General features: G+C 25.8%; 1 protein-coding gene and 1 long non-coding RNA gene across 3 annotated transcripts in view; one reads left to right on the top strand and one right to left on the bottom strand.

The window, feature by feature from the left end:
• Positions 1 to 6,374: 6,374 nt before the first annotated feature.
• Positions 6,375 to 17,483, bottom strand: LOC135925003 (uncharacterized). Its single transcript, XR_010571489.1, has 3 exons — positions 17,321 to 17,483; positions 7,935 to 8,065; positions 6,375 to 6,727 (listed from the first exon to the last, which is right to left on the bottom strand). It is a non-coding gene; the product is annotated as an uncharacterized LOC135925003 (long non-coding RNA).
• LOC135925002 (5-aminolevulinate synthase, erythroid-specific, mitochondrial-like) overlaps positions 11,826 to 18,524 on the top strand; it is a 28,407-nt gene continuing 21,708 nt past the window's right edge. Inside the window, exons 1-2 of one of the 2 annotated variants that reach the window (XM_065460137.1) lie at positions 11,826 to 11,907; positions 16,540 to 16,784. In XM_065460137.1, the coding sequence (XP_065316209.1) occupies positions 16,550 to 16,784 (235 nt within the window). In that variant the 5' untranslated portion in view covers positions 11,826 to 11,907; positions 16,540 to 16,549. Of the gene's footprint in view, positions 11,908 to 16,368; positions 16,785 to 18,524 lie in introns of those variants that run through there. The other variant, XM_065460136.1, reaches the window with a different exon arrangement.

Below are 18,524 nucleotides of genomic sequence, written 5' to 3' on the forward strand. Positions count from 1 at the left end.
TATAACATTGGCATATCATGAGGTTAACATTTGTGGAATTTATAAAATAAATCGGAAGCCAGCATCTAAACTAATTAAAAAGGGATTTTATAAAGTTTGTTCAGTCTAGGAAAGCTTATTTTTTAACAAAACCGAGCATGTCCTTTAGACAAAAATTTTGAAAATAGTTTATGTTAAACTTAAATGTAAATAAAAATGTATTAAGCCCGATTTTTGAATAAAAAATTATCAGTCCTAATATTTATGATATCCTGATATTATATTTCGGTATAAATATATTCTATTCTCCGGTTTTTTTTTCAGCGTAATTATATTTTTATATAATAAATTGAATATTTTATTTTGATTAAGATTTGTAAATCGTAATTATTTTTATATTAAATAAAAAAAATGATGCCTTATATAAATGATTTATATAGTAAGTTGTAATATAACTATTTACTTTCGAAATATAACTAGTAACTAGGTATATCTAAATAATGTAACTTAAATTTTAAAAGTAACTTTTAACTATACTAGTGTTTACATATAAATAATTAAATATTGGGCAATAACAAATTCCTATTATATTTGTTGAGAGGTAGTCATACAACCCAAATGCTTGATGCTTATATTGATTATAAGAACTTCATTCTAAATTTTTCACAAAATTTATTTCATCGTGATTAATTACTTGCAATTTATCAGCAGTGATATAGTACTCAATATAATCATCCATTTTAATTGATGGAATTTTTTTTTAAATTTTGCCCAGTTATAGCATATGTTCATTTTTCTAAAGTTATTGGTGGATATGTCATAAACTCTTTTGAGAAGTGGTATAGGCTAAAGACCATTTTTCAACCATCTCCATAGCAACAATTAAAACGATATAAAGGTAAGCGTAATCTAAGAGAATTTTCATCTATAATTACTCGATTGCTTGCTTCTAATGCATTGTTGGTGCTATAAAGTGTTTAAAACTATCATACCATGTGTAATTTGAATTTATCCATTTCATTTCAAAATATTTAACAAAGTCAGGATAATTTGGTTTTGAGTTAATTATAATTTATTGATAACATCTATAATCTCAGCATGATGTAATTTTGGTGCTAGAGAAAAATTTAAATATCTCAAGTAGTGTTGTTAAATGGCTCGTTTTAAGCCGATTTTTAAAAACGGCTAACTCAATATTTCATCCAGAATAATATTACTCAAGCCTGAAGATTTTGTTCGTAGAAGGATCAAAGGTTTGGACATCTATTAGCGAAATCTCGAGGCTTCGACAATATTTTTCTGGCTAAAATATTGAGTTAGCCGTTTTAAAAAATCGGCTCAAAATGAGCCGTTTAACAACACTAAAAGTAAATAAAAAAAACAGGAAAATTATTTAACTGACCAAAAATTTAAAATACCTTTCAAATTATTTTAAAACTACATATTTATTTTTAATACTAATTGAATCAATTAAAAACTTGAAAATTAAATATTAACTGCCAATAGAGTTGAAATAAATTTAAGTTATTCTTTTTAAAATTTATGAAAGGAGTACCATTAACCATTAAAAAGTGTAATTAATAATGTTAAAAAATTGACGCCGAAGGCGGTGAAATTTATTTAGGGAGGTAGGCATAGGTTTTTGAGGAGGGTTTGCATCCAATAAAAATTCTGTCATGTAGACTCTGACTTCCCATCAATTTAAAATACCTACCAAATGTTTTTTCTACTGCCCATTTAATTAAAATACCCATTTTGATTTATTTTACTGCCCATTTCTTAATAAAAATACGCGTCATTTTGATTTTTAGGGTTTTGTTTCACTTCGTACTGGTATGCTTTGTCTTGCTTCGCAGCGTTTGTTACGATGCTTTTTGTAAACTTAACAAGCTAATCCTAACAAAGTCAGGTCTAACAAATGTCTGACAAAGCCAATCATGATAAAGCAAAGTCCGACAAAGTCATGCCTGATAAGAGAATCCCGACACAGACAAGCCTGACTAAACCAATCGCGATAAAGCTAAGACTAATAAAATCAAGCCTGACAAAGCCAATCGTGACAAAGAAGCTATACAATACAAAGCCAAGCCAAACAGAGTCAAACCGGAAAAAACCAAACCTGAAAAAGCCAAGCTTAACAAATCCTTAAGGTAGGCCAGGTCAAACAAAACGAAGTAGGCAAAATAAGAACCGACCCGAATCAAACAGGATCGAGCCGAACAAAAAGGAACTATAGGGAAAAATAGACCCGAGCTGAATAAGTTTGGATTAAACCGGACCATGCCCCCCCCCCCTCCATCTTTTCCAGGACAATGAAGCCGATCCGATATTTAAAAAATCAGCCATTCTAGCTTTACTAGGCCCGAAACAAATCGAACCAAACCTATATTTAAAACAAAAGAATTACCACTTCAGATATTAAGTAATTTAATGGAGATAAAGTCCGTTTTATAAGTTTTTCTAGGAATTATGAATGCAGAGAATAAGTTTGATTCAAGAAGTAGTTTGCCGTCTATTTTCCACCCTGAAGAATTTAATGAGGTAGATATAATAAGGATTTTTCGGTTTTTTAAATTTACCCTGACCCAAATTTTAAAATTCTCTTCTCAGCATGATCTTGTAAACTGGTTAAAAAGTTAGAGGCATGCTATTAGGGATCAGGGACAGATCCATGCTGAACATGTCGTTTTTTCAATTAGATGAAGAAACGGGAGGAGGGAAATTTTTTGAACATATAAAAGCCTCGCACCTCTTATTAGTTTTATATAGGGGTCACTCCTATTCTGACGCGGAGCATTGTATTGCCTCAGAACACAATGTTGCAAGTGAGCAAAGAGTTACTTAACTTTTTGGTGACGAAGTTGAGAGATAGATTTTTTTACCCCCCCCCCCCCATGAACCCTATATTTTAAGTCATGAATTAGATTTATAAAAATCAGGGTGTGATTATATAGAAATGTAGTGCAAATATATATTTATAAAACTTAAATTCAAGTACGGGTTTTAAAGATTTCAAAGGATTTGCTTTTTTAAAAAATAAATTTGCCTTAAAATATAATCATTATCCCGATATTTACATTGTTTGGATAAAATTGTAAAAACCATTACAACCAATGCAAATCTGAACACAATTAATTTGACCTATTGGAACCCTTCTGCCTAGATTGTTCCATTTACCAGCCAACTGTCACAGAGTAGGGCCGATATCCGTATAATCTGGTCATAAGGTAAAATTCAAAATGTCATAGGCTAATCTTAAGAGTTTGGTAAGAGTTATAGTGTTAGTATTTATAAAAGCTTAATTTAGTAAGAAGTTTCATATCAATTAAAATAATATTTTTTAATTTTAATAATGTCTTATTTTGTCTGATTTTATGTTAGATGAGATATTTTTGATTATTTTTGTTCAGGGGCGTCACTAGCCTTTACAATCTCAGGGGTCTCAAAAATTATTCTTTTTAATGATTCTTATAAACTTATAAAGGTATTTTTTCAAAAATTTTAAAATTCTTAGAAGGCTCTTCAAATTTTTTAGGGAGACTAAACCCCCTGTGCTTTTCCCTAATGACGCTACTGGTTTTGTTACATTTCATATTTGTCTTTTTGTTCTTAAAATATAAAGGTCAAATTATATATTTGCCAATTTTAGTTTCAGAATGATCATTTTTAAGTGATTTTTTCTTCATATTCAATTTATAAAGCTATATTGTAAAAGAACACAGCGCCCAAGCGATACGAGACCGTTAATTTTTTCAAAAGCAAACAGATAATAGGTAAAATACTTAAAGAAAGTGTGATACGATGAAATGAATTATATCACATTCAAAACAAATTTTAAAATTTTCTTATTTGCTTGATTTTGAAAAATATACAACGATGCGTAATGCATAGCTTGAGCAGTGCACGTTTATTACAAATGAGGCCTTAAAAAAACTAAAAGTGCTAAGTGAAGTTGAATAATAAAAATGAAAATTTTTCACGAGGAAAATATCAGGTATAAATAAGCAGTTAATGAATAACCTTACACTTGTATTAAAAAAATATTTAAATTTGGTTGAATAAATTAAATTTTAATTGTTAACCTAGCCAGCTTTTAAGTTTTTAAAAATACAATTTTTTTTTAAAATCAGAATTTCTAAGAAATATATTATATATTAATTTTTTCAAGATAGTACAACTGCACCATTTTCACCTTGCTGCTGGTGCCCATGCGAGTTTGTAAACTAGCTGATCTGTTTATTTGGTAGTCGCTTATCTTTTAAACTAGTTGGTTATTTGCAAGCTTGTTCGGCTTGTTACTCTAGTTAGTTGTAAACTGGCTAAACATCTACCTATATACACGCTGGTTAGTTTGTAAGCTAATTAATGTGATATTAGCTATAAGTGAACCTATGCGCTGCCATCATTCGGTTATCTCAATCATGCCACTCCACTGTCAAAAGCGATTGACGGCGGTCCGGCGTAAGATTAATCTCTTATCGCTATTATATTATTATATATTAAATAATATATAATTTTTATAATTATATAATAGATTAGGTTATAAATATAAATCCTTTCTAGTAAATTTTATGGAAATGTTATTTATTAATTCGATTATTTTTACACAATTAAGGAAGTATATAGATGATATGTTCACTAATATTATACATCAACAACCCTATGATATAACCCAAAAACATACTGTGAAAGTTTTCTGAAGTAGATAAGATTGAATACATGTTCAATTTAAAATTTTCATGGCCGCAGGTGCCGGCTCTAATGTCAAGAGGAGTGTCCGGTTTAGTGAATTTCAACATCAACTATGCTTGAGAAGCGGATTACATAATCTAGTAACAATGGATGGAATAGAGAAAGTGAGTAGAATTAAAAATCTTACTAAAAATATCTGAGAGAGATGATTTGATTATATTGGAGAAAAGAAAATGTTTAGTGTAATAGATTTTACATTAGATATATTAGGTTTGGATGATGAAGATCCTTTTATCGAGGAGCATTTTGAACCAGATTACGATGATGATATAATAACAAATATCATCATAAAACTTTAAATTAAATGTACCTTCACGCTGGCAAAGCATTTTGATAATACAGGAAAGTGTGAGTAGCACTAACAAACCCCCAATCAATATTATGTTGTATAGAATAACCTTAAATTGTTTATATCCAATTGGTATATCTGCTCAAATTTCTATCATTTAAAAATATCGTGGATATTATACCATCTCAAAAATAATATACCATATCTCTTTATTATTTCTCAGTGAAATAGCTAATTACTTGATCGTTCGAGAATGATAATATTTATATATCTCTTCCTAAACAAAATATGTTTAAGATCATAGATTTCCAATACTGATCTTCAGGTATTTAATTTTTATTTGTATAAATTGTTATTTATACAAGATATTGGCCGCACTTTTAGACCCAAGATTTTAAAGATGAATACGGTAAGCACTTATCTTAAGGAACCGGATGTTTTACTAGTTTAATTTAATTCAATTACGCTACCGCGCCATTGCCTCACATGGAGGTGGATCATATAGTAGAATGTGAATGAAATGTTTTTAGTGAAGGTTACACAGAAAAATTAGCGAATAAACATTCATTTAATTGACCTCCACAAAGCATATCATAATTATTTGGAACAAGAATCTTAAAGATTGGAGATGCCTAGACTTTCTGTTTTTGCCAAATAATATTGTGTGTTCCAGCTATAAGCACACCCAGTGAGCTTGTATTTTCTGTAGCTGGAACCTTAAACTCAAGAAGACCCTCACTATGGTATAATAATAATAAACTTTATTTGAAAAATAGTTGTTTCAAATAAACTAGTAGAAAGCCCGTCATAAATGACTGGAAATGAGATTTTTATTCATTTTTTACTATAGATGTCATGCCAGGTTCAAGCTTACAATATTAGGAAGCATCCAAGATCTTATAATTTTAAAAAAGTTTATCAAGCCCAGCTCAACCCTTAATAATTTGTAAAAGGTATTCCCAAGTCAGGTGCAAGCTAATATTATTATTAGATTAAATTGAGAAAAATTAAGATTTGGTATTTGTTAGGTAATAGAAAAAAAAAGCAGACGATTTGATAAATTGATAGAAGAGAAGGGAAAAAGCTGACAATTTAGTTTAAGGTTAAAAAATAACATGATGAATGTAATGTTATTAAGATTAAGGTTAATTAATTGTAAGGTAATTAAAAAATAAGACTAAAAAAAGGGGGGAGGGAAGAAGGTATAAATTATTATATTATAAAAATAATAAAAATTAAATTAAAGGAATTGATAAGGCTTTGAGAAGTAGTGGTTAATAAATAATAGAGATAGGAAGAAAAGAATGATATAATAAAATTTAGTGATAAATAAATTCACTAATGGAGGGGAAAAATAAAGAAAGAGTTATTTATAAGGATTGGAGATTATAAGTAGGTTAGGAAAAGAATATTTAAATATTTAAATATACTTGGTTATCTTCTTAATTATTGGTTATGAAAGAAAAATATGAGTATAAAAAATTGTGATGTAAACTGACAAAAATTGTGAGTATGTTCAAAATAAATATATAAGTTGAGTATCTTGTAGAGCAAAATTACATTGTGATGACATTGAAATTTGAATTATTTTTTTATTCACATCATTTATTTCATTCATATTCAGAAAGTTAAGGGAATATTGTTTATATCAATTTAACATCATCCATTTTTCCGCAGACGATTTTTCCAATCCAAAAATATTCCCATCTGTTTGTATAAAATAAATAAATAAAATCAACAAATAAAAAAAATAAAAATAAATACGTGCCGATGACATGACGCAGCGATGACATGACGCAGCGATGACATGACGTCACGATGACGTAGTGAGGACATCGAGAATTATAATATAGATGATTAAATTTAGTGTTTATGAAATTATATTTTAATATAAGTAAGAAAAATCGAAACATTGTTATTATATGGTATTTATCAAAGTTGTTAAAGTATCTAGATACCGAAATTCGGTGTCTGTATCTAGATATTTTGATATTATTTTATATTTTTATATTCGGTATCTAGATATTTTGATATTATTTTATATTTTTATATTAGAAATAACAATATTTAAATTATATCTGCCGGAGTTTATTTCATTAAAAAAACAAGCCATAAAAATTTTATTTTGCACAATGGATGACAACAGCATGGTAAATTATATAATTTATTTTATTTATATTAATAAAAATAGAAATAGAAATAAAAATTTGATTAATATTTCTAGACAATCTCTGACAAGAAATCAAATAATTCATACTGATTTTTTTGGACACCCCTTAGATAATATAAGTGCTAACACTTATCAAATTTTGAATAAATTTTTTCAAACTGTGTCGGGATTTTTTATTAAATGATTATACTAATATAATAATGTTATTCATTATATATGACAACTACTCTGTCGTCAAGTGGCTCTGTAGGCAGAGTTTAATGAGGCGTCGCATAAAAATAGATCAAGATTCATATATTTAATATTAACCCAATTTTTTAATAATTGGTAAATAGTTACCTAACTTTAGGGCATATTTTAAATAAATATTATTTTCCATGCGGCATAATTATTTCATTATTGTAATTTATTTCGCCTTAAGTAAAATAAAAAAGATATCATATTATGGAAAAAAAGTATATCTATTTATTATTATTATATAAATTATGATTATTAGATGATTCTACACATCAAAATTAAATAAAACCAAATATATAGAATATTTTTTAGAATGTTGTTTAAATTGAATATATTTTTGGGCTGATTTTTAAATATATTAAAAGTTGTAAATATTTTCCGATTTTTCTCTTTATTTTCAAATTAGTCTTATTTTAAAAAGCAAAAATTTGTCTAATATATTTGATATTTGGGATTATTTAGAATTTTTTCTTTTTATATGGGCAAAGAAAATGAATTAAATTCTACATTTATATTAGATATTGTGGGGATAAGCTTGAGTTGTGGTAGTTTTGATTGGGGAAAGTTCGAATTGAGAGAATTGGGTTCGATTTGATAGAATAGATTTAACAAGGTTGATAGTGATTATATTTTCATACCTAATTTATAAATAAATATTATTAGAGAATAAAATAGTATAAAATAATCTATATAAAAGTTAGTTGTATGATTTTTATATATATATAATTATAACCTCAGAACAGTAAAAATATCAAACTTTTAATCAATTGAACATAATATAATGTGAAATTCTCAGAACAGTAAAAATATAAACATTTAAATATAATATATCAAAACAGATATTATTTTGATTAGCGAATGCAAGTATATTCTAATTAATTATGGGAAAATATATAAATTACATCAGCCAGGCCGAAGAGAGGGCATAAGCGGGCCGAAAACCCATTTGGTTATAAGGGGGTGGGCGGAGTCCCCAGAAAATTATATATAAATAATGTAAATAAATTTATACACTTTTTTAAAATAAATTAGCACCTTTTAGGACCCCATTTTGCAAGTTAGCAACCCACTTTGTAAAAAGTTAACGCCTGGTTTAATGTGGCTAAAAGTGAAAATATTTATATATAAAAGGGAGAGCCCTAATGATAAAAATGTTGAGAATGTTTTATTATTAAAAAAAAATTAGAATTATTTATAATCATTTGGTAAAGTAAAGATCAAAACTTTATCTTCTTACTATTTATACTTAACTACAAACCAATTTTTTATAAATCATTATAGATTTTTAGTTATTTTGTCAATATTCTAAATATAAGCAATTATTATACAAATAAAATGACTATAAAGATATGGGCCATTTAAAAAATGGTGATTTTCGTATAAAACTTCCAAACATGCATAATATGATTAATCATTAATAATCTAATACACGTTTGTTTTAATGTATAGTGTTTTCTCTATAAAATATTTTACGACAGATTTATTTTATTTGATGGTATATGCATTTAAATGGGATGGACAATAGTGGGCTAATGAAATATTTTGTATTAAAATTATTAAAAATAGTCATTATTTAATATGCTCAATAATTTTTTAGTCCCATTCAAAATTAATTTTAACAATACCTTAATTAACCCTTCAATACTCCGGTGAAAAAAAATGACGTTAGTACTCGGGTGGGGTTTAAACAATGACATATATAATACCTCGATTTTATTAAAATGCATTTTTAAGCGTCGTTAAAAGCAAATCAGCTGGACCCGCCATTTTGGTAACACATATAGTAATTATTCTTATGTTAAAAACTACTATTTAATTGATAACTTGCTTGCTTATTATCTCGATGATCCGGTAATACTTTAATAAAGTTTGCATCAAAAATAGGAATAAATTAGGCTCTCGTTTAAAATTTTAATAATGATTAGTGTAATTAAAATAGCGTCTCCAGCTGATTTGCATTGATGTACACTTAATGAATGAATCGTCAGTTTAGGTATTATATATGAAATTGGGTTTAATAGACCCCAATTTCAAATGTATTTATCTCCAGTTATATTCATTATTTTTATTTAATATTTGGATATAAGATAGAACTAACCTTAAACTTGATAAAATATTTATTTATTTTTATTTCTTAAGCTTAGGTTAAAGATGATTTGGATAATTATAATTTGTGCCAAAATTTTCAAAAAATAGCTTGCTTTTTTTAAATTTCAAATATTGAGTTAAAAAATTAACTTATCTATCATATACTCATGATAATTCATAATATGGATCTTTAAATTACACTAATACATTTAAACATAAAAAAAATATTTAACATTGAAATATGTTAAATTTAACATGCAAAATATTTATTACATATAACATTAATGTGTTCTACTTCTAAATATAAATTTATTTTACATATTTGAAAAAAAATATTTTGTTATTTTTTATTTTGATGGTTAGATTTAAAAATTCCAGCTAAATAAAGATTTCCCAATAATGTCTTGAATTGTGTTACATCATCTTCTTTGGTAGAACTTTCATATTGGTCAGTATAGTTTTTACATATAATTTTAATTTTTTCATTGGTATGATAAATGATCTCTTCAATCATTTTTGGTGTTATGAACAAGTCAAAACATTTTTCTGGAATGTCAGCTTCTTTCCTTTATTCTTTTATTACTGGCAGATGAATAACTAAATTTTGTTGTTGAGTTTTTATTCTTTAATTAGGAAGATCCTTTTTCCACTTAGTAAACTTAATTTTTTAGCTAATTTTAAAAAGAAATATACTATGATAAACGATTTCATATTTATCTAAATAATATTAAGTTTATTGTCTTCAAACAACATTCCTTCTTCCTTTAATTCAGATTGTGTATCATGATCACTATGATATATAAATTCTTCATCCTCACTATTAATTATATTGTCATAATCGCCTCAAATAAAATGATATTACATCTTAAATAATTATATATTTAAGCCGATTTTTTTCTCAAGGATACCGACAAACCTTGTACCCAGTTGTAATTTAACAAAAATGAGTGGAACTTACCCTTTCCGATATTGTAATAGTAAGATTTAGTAATGATTATTAAAGAAATAAATCTTATCTGTTTTTGAATCTTGAATAACCACATTCATAATAAAGAGTGAGTGAGTTAAGAATATTTGAATCCATAGACATCAATAATAGTTCCATTTCATTTGTTTCATATTCTTCCAAAAATTGAACCGGAAAATCTTCGCATTTGGGATGGTTATTTTTCATAAATGATAAAAATAATTTGAGAAATGAGTCAGCTGGTGAAAAATAATAATAAAATAACTCCACCAGAAAAAATCTTTACTTTTTCTTTTTCATATATCTCATTCATAATATAAGATATTTAAATTTTGTTTTAATAATTTTATAATATAGTAGTATATATTTACAATTTTAAAAATTTAAAAAAAAAAAATTTCTTAAAAAATTACAAATTTATCTGATGGGGTCTCACAAACCCCAATCAGTCACAAAATGCTTATATCTTAAAAACTACTCAACAAAATATATGAAATTTGGAATATAGATTTTAAGATATATTTGATGAAGCTACTGAAGAATCCAGATCATAATATTTAATCGTTTTTATGTAATTTCATTTCTAACATCCCTGGAATTCAGCGTCTACATGACAGGATTTTCACTGGAAGCAACCCCCCTTCAAAAACCTTTGCCTACCCCCCTATCTTTTTTATTATTTTCACCTATTTATTTATTGATACTCTTTTCAAAGAATTTATAAAGGATAACTTAAATTAATCTGCCTCTACTACCAACTAACGATATTTTGTGAATATAAAGAATTTATTTTTTAGATAATAAATTTAATTAAAACCTCCATTATTTACAATGAATTAATTATTATGGCATTATGAGCTTGCTGAAATATCTAAACCTTTTAAATTATATTTAAAAGGATAGTTTATCTGGAAAACAATGTGTATGATTGTTGGCAATATATAGATTTGGTCGATGAATTGTATTATAATAATACTATAATAAAAGCATTAATTTTTATAGCAATAAATTTTGTCCTATTTCATTTCAAAATTTAATAGATAACCCTCCAAAAAAATTTATCCTACCCCCATTAAAGACCCCCTCAAAAAATAGGATGCAAACTCTTCCTACCCCTCCCGCTCATGTAGACGCTGCTGGAATTTCATATACCCTACCAGAGTATTGAAGGCTTATATATTATGCACTGCACTGCACACCTTGCATAAGTATAATAATAATTGTATCGGTATCTAGATACCTAAAGTATCAGTCTGAATCTAGATCCATTTTATGACGATATATCTGTATCTAGATCCATTTGAAAAGTTTATTTGACATCTCTCACATTTGGTCATGATTTGCAATCACCTGACTTGTATCCTCTTGACAGGATTATTTTACGGTAATTTCTGTATATTCCATAATTACTTCAATCCTAGATTGGTTAAAAAAACTTTTATTTATTTTTATTTTAAATACATATTATAGTTTTAAGTTTGATAATGAAATATTAATGAAAGTATAGTTTTTTTCTAATTCTATCTAAAATCTTTAAGAGCATATTATTTATTAGTTTTCATCTAATCATTTTTAATTATTAGATTTATCTTATCTCACATTTAATTATGAATTCCAGGATAAGAAAAAATATATAATAATAAAATCATAATATTAATAGTTAACATATGTTAGTATTTCATTTGCCATAGAATAATATTTACATTGAATTTTAATTAAAAAATATTCATGCATTAAATGCTATATATGTGATAAGAATCACCTTATGATAATAATCTTAACTCAAATCAGTGGGAAGAAATAGTCCATATATAAAATAAGTTACCAGAATATTTAGATAAGTAAATTTGTGAAAAAATATCTTAAAAAAGATTAGTTAATAAATGTAAATTACTATCTAGCTAAATTACGTTTCCTATTATTAATAATTATGGAGCTGAGTATTGGAATCCTTTTATAAGTTAATTTTTGGAAGTTTTATTTTAGAAATTTGCCACGATTCACTTATAAATTTTATGGGATGGACTGAAAAACATGTAGGAAATAAAATATTTTTACAAACTAGGTCCAAGATTTTTTTTAAAACTTATATAATCTAAATTTAGGATTTTTACCTTCATAAATTTTTTTACAAGCCAGGCAAAGATTTAAATGTGCTGGACATTTTTCTTAAATTTAGTTAATTTTTTGATCCACCAGAACTATTTCAAAAGGGGTTTGAGCCAAGGAGTGAGTACAAGAATTATTTTTTGTTCTGCTCCATTCCAATTTTGATATTTTTTGTTCCTATTGGTATCTATCCAACTTTTAAGATTGGAAATGTTCAGGCTCATTACCTTCATGTTTTCATATTTAAAACATTTTGAGAAGCTGACATGTTTTGTTAAAACCTGGAAAATTTTGGGACATGTTTTGGAACCCCTACATATTTTGGATAATTTAGAAAATAATATTCCACATTCCTTGTATCTCAAAAATATGATACTTTTTAGTTCCTGGTTCTTGTTTTTAAATCGTAACTTTTTGCCAGGTTTAAATCGAGACCAAATTTTAAATTTTGTTTTGAAATGATTACATGTCAATTCAGCAAAACTTTTACTGCGAATTTTTTATAGCGAAACTTTTATCTCGAATTAATAATTGCAAAAATTTTATAGCGAAGTCATTATACCCATATTGTGAAGACAATATATCAAAAACTATTTCGCGAAACATATATCGTGAAGATATTATATTGCGATAATTGTCAATAGTGACTTTTATTTTCAAACATAACATTTATTTTTTATAATCATATTAATTAAAATTTTTATAAATAGGTATCAGATTTATTTTTAATTTTCTTTTAGCCTTAATAAATTTATATAATGAATAATGAACTATTTGGTTTATAAAATTTATCATTGGAATTAAAAAATTTGCTATCCTGCCTTACTTTTCCTCGAAGTCTTATTTTATAAAAATCCTGCTCAAGGAACCTAGCTTTATTAATATATTAATCATTGAATTCATTAGTTAAACCTTGATCCTTATTGGCGATATTGATATCTGGGTTGCGTCAATATTTATTGTCTTAAATCTTAATATTTATATATTCATCAATCAGTTTTGCCAGAAAAACAGAGTTATAAGCTATTAGATTGTCTTAATCAAATTTTAAATGGCGATTTAAAAATAAATTATATCTTAGTATAGGATTTCCCTAATTTAAAATATTTTCAATCTTATGATTTTACGATCTTTAAGGATATATTCTTTTTTATCTCTTTTGTACTTAATATTAGTTCAAAAAATTTGATAGGAATTTTAATCTAATATTAAGACATAACCTTTAGCATAAAGTTTGCCAAACTCTGACAAGCACTTATTCGGAAGCTTAAGCCAATATTTAATGCTTAATTACAATTAGATTAGTGCTATAGAATATATTTTTTTTTCCAGAATCAAAACTACTTAAATCAATTTTTACTGAATTCCGAAAAGATAAATTTGCTAAGTAAAAATTTTAATTTTCTCAGATTTGAATTTCTTAAAAAATATAATATATCGCTCAGAAATTTTTACTATTTCTTTCATTTTTAAGTGCATAAGCATGATTTTTTGAGTTTTAAAATTAATTATTAGTCTATGTCTTAGGAACTCGGAAAATTTAATAAAACAATAAGAAATTTTAAAAAATAGTATAGAAAAATTTTCTGTGATTTTTAAAAATAATCGGAGATCTGCAAAAATCCTTTTTCAGTATTTTTTATCTTGATTGGAAAAATTTCTAAGCATTTTAGAATATTTGTTAAAATTTACTTTTAATAGCATAAAGCACATTTTTAAAATTTATGTTGGGGGAGGGGGTAAATTTATTTTGAATCAAAATATCCCCTCCGTAATTACAATCATGAGTGAGAGAGACCAGAAAGAAATTGGCTAATTTATTTTCTATCACATCAGATAAAGGTTTGCTTACTTCATAGACAATAAGTAACAAAATATTCTTAAAACATTTCGCGTTTATGGTTTAAGGAACTTTGGAGGGTAAATTGGTATTGAATATGTTGTTTTCCTTTAAATAAATGTATTCGCAATATATTTACTGTTTCGCGATAATGCTCTCGCTATAATGACTTCGCGCATTCGCGGTTAAGGTTTCGCTGAAATAGATTCGCGATATTGTCTTCGTTATAAATGTTTTGCGGAATTGGTTTTGCTATATTACGTTCGATATAAAATTTTTTAGCGAAAAAGTGTTTCGCTATAAAAGTTTCGCTGAATTGACCCGATACGTTTAGAAATATCAATTAATTTTTTTTAAATCTAAGATATTTTATTTATAAAATAATAATGCGTAAAATTTATCAAATTTAAATCCACATGAAATATAGTAATAAATGTGATATGATTATTATTTCATTTTTTGTCATAAAAAATCATATTAATTAAAATAATTACTTTTGGATTCACAGAGAATCTGAAAATAGGTTTGGATTGACAAAAAAAATCCAAGTAAATCAGGTTCAGGTTCTGATGTCAAAAAAGAAGAAATAAATTGTATAAACTTATTTTGAATAAACGCAGAAATTTTGCTTATAATACAGCTGCAATGGGCAACAGGTTTTAGCCTACAAGTATTTTTTAAAGGTTTTTAATCCATTCATCTATTTAAAATCTATCCATTTGCCCAATGGGTTTAAAATCTATCTTCTCGTTACTTGAGAATTATTTTCTTATTTTTAAAATTTTAACAGGAGATATGTTGAAATTTGAAAGAATTTTTTTAAATCTAATCCTATCCTTTTCTCCCTGCACGATATATTAGATGACCCCACTGTCCGCCCAATATTTAAACCAACCTAGTTAAAATTTATTGTCCTATTCTCCCATCCCATGAGCTGTTTTAAAACCCCGCCCCTTCTGGTGAGGCACTCTCATCTCAGCTTTACACTATGAATTTTTTTTATCTCTTCCTGATAATGATAATATAAATTAAACATTAAAATAATTAGAGAATTAGGACATGGAAGTAAAAGATTGATTTTTTTTTAAAAAAGATATAAAATAAAATATAGATTTTAGCTCAATAACTAGGTTATACGTTTTCTTAGTTGATTATAGGATTTGATTTTAATTAAATTAATTTTGATTTTTTTAAAGATTTTTATTTGCTTTTCCTTCTTTTGTTATTTTCTAATCATTTCCTTGTACACGAAATATCATTTAATATTTATACCTTTAAAATTAAAGTAATCATCTCTTATTATTATTTTTATTATCGACCAGGTAACCTATATAATAATGATAGATTCAATTTTTTTTTTGTTTGTTTCAAATTTTAAAAAATTTCTAACTTCCCCTTAGGCCTCCATCATTCCAATTTTCTAAAAATAATAAAATTCTTATCGATATCGTGCTTGATATGTTAAACTTAAAAAGTATTGGTTTAAAAAAAAAGTGAGCTAATTTAATAGAATATAATTCTATCATCACCTTGCAAAAGATCGAAACAAATCTTGAAGAATAAAAATAATCTATACTATATCAAAATAAGGATCTAATTATCGCATTGTTAATATAATAATGATGCTAAGCTTATGAATTATTGTTTTTTTTAAGGTAAATATGATTACATTTTTAACCGTGAAAAAGGGAGTTTAAAAATGATGATTTTCAGAGAAAAATTCAAATATTTTTTTTTTAAAACTATTCTTTCTATAATAATAGGTCTTTTTTTTAACTCATTACCTCGATATATAAATAATATTTTTTAAATGCTAATAGACTTTTTTTTAAAATTTTTTTTTATATAAATGTTTAACTGATACTAAAAAAAAAGTTTTTTAAAATTTTGGATCATATTTTTTTTCGTAACTAAAATTTTGCGTTAAATTACCAAAATATAATGCTCATAAATTTTAGAATTTTTTTTTAAGAAAAATAATTTATTTCAAAATAAAAAATTATTCCTTATTTTGAAAAATCCATAATTTAAAACAAAATGTCCTGTAATTCTAAATTACTGCTCTCTTCGATTCTATTCAAATCTTTCAACTTTTTTGGTGTCTCTAGATTTAGTATTATGTCGACCACTTGCCCATTCCTGTCCCGGCTGCCTGCTGCATTTATCAGAAACTACAGTAGCACCTTGATCAAGGATTATGCTGACAAATGTCCGTTTATGTTGGCGGCAGCCTCGAATCTTATTTCAACGACGCCTTCCAAAGCTCGATATTCTAGTTTAGCATCTTCAACGTGCGAGAATAAAGTTCTTGAAGATGCGCAAAAGTTATTCGAGGAACCTAAAGATTCTTCAGGTAAATACCACAAAATTAATTATTTTATATAATTTTTTAATTATCTATATGAAGAATATATTATTTTTGGTTTGAAAGATTCCAATATCATTGTGCACTGATATATATTATATTACATATTAAGAGATTATCTATTTTTTTCTCTATAATTCAATATATTGAGGTTTTGTTTTTAAAAAAAGTATATATATATATATATACGTTTTTTGAAAAAATAGTAAAATTTTTCCAAGAATTATATTTAGAAACTTACCTTGTCATATAAATTATATTAACATAATACTTTTTTTTAAATGCCTTTAGGTTTAACATTTTTTTTATATCATGAACATCCTTATAAAATAAAATAAAATTTATGTTAATATATTTATTTATACGCTCATATAATTAATTATAAGTACGAAATTTTAATCATAATTTTTGTTAACTTTCTTTTCTAACTTCTGGACCTTGACAAAAATAATTTCGCACAACATATCTTCTAATTTATTTATCGATAATGCATTTTGTAATATTTTTTAAAAAAATTATGTTACCTATCACAACCAGGATTGGGCAAATTTTCAGAAAATTGTATTCGGATACAGATACTTTATAAAATTTTGTATTTAAGATACAAGATACTAGATACTTTAGAAAAATTTCAATAAGATATAAGATACAAGATACTCGAAGATACAAGATACTTTTTTAAAAAACTTTAAATAGTCAAATCAAAATCAAAATGTATAAAGCTTTATTTTCTTATTTATATTATAAATTTATAAAAAATATTTAAAATAAATTATAGATAATAACAAATTTATTATAAAAGATAATGCGATATTCCATTTAATAATTATATAATTAGTAAATAATAATAAATCAGCATCATACATCAGCATTATTTTTTAATATTATTAATTTTTCGTTCAATCTTTGACGATTTGGTCTATTAACCATATTAGCAAAGCTAAATAATCTTTCAACGGGGGCTGAGGAGTATATTTAATAAATATTTTTTTTATATATTTATAACTATTTAACATATTTATACTCCGCCTGTCATCTTTCATATAATTTAGGACCTCTATTTCAATATCATTTATTGAATTATTAGAATTGGATGTGGTACTTTTAAGGCAAAAGTAATCATCATCTTCATCAATTAAAGATTTTGTTGAAGTATTAATTTCAATATTATTTTTAAAAACAATTAAAACTTCATGTAATAATAAATCCTGAAGGTATTTTTTTTCTTTTTCACCATCAATCCAACGATTTTTAAAATTGGGATGAGAAATAGTTGCCAAAAATGCACTTTTAAAATTGTTATCAAAATCATATATATTTTTAAATCTTTTATTTAAATAATTTTCTATGGCAACGGCTAATGGTTTGCAAAATTGTAGATTGGTTTGAATTAAATTTGTAATTTTTTTAACGACATTTAAAATTGGAGCTGATTCTCCATAATAGCAGTTGATTTCACTCTGTATTTTGTCAATCGCTATAGCCAATGGGGCCATTATATTGCAATATTCTTCTAAATATTGAATTTCAATATCTCTTAATTTAGGAAATTCTAATTTTTGACATAATTTAGGAAGTTCGCCTTTAAATTTTAATAAACTATGAAGACTAAGTGCAACAAGGTGTAACTAATTGTTTTCCTAAAACTGCTTTGATAAGTTCTGCAGTTTTAGGTCTATTATTTGCATTCCATAGCTTAGTACATTTAGCAATTGCAGGATGATGAAT

The sequence above is a fragment of the Gordionus sp. m RMFG-2023 genome, chromosome 2, assembly GCF_954871325.1.
Source record: "Gordionus sp. m RMFG-2023 chromosome 2, tfGorSpeb1-WG-v2, whole genome shotgun sequence".
Classification (NCBI taxonomy): Eukaryota; Metazoa; Nematomorpha; class Gordioida; order Chordodea; family Parachordodidae; genus Gordionus; species Gordionus sp. m RMFG-2023.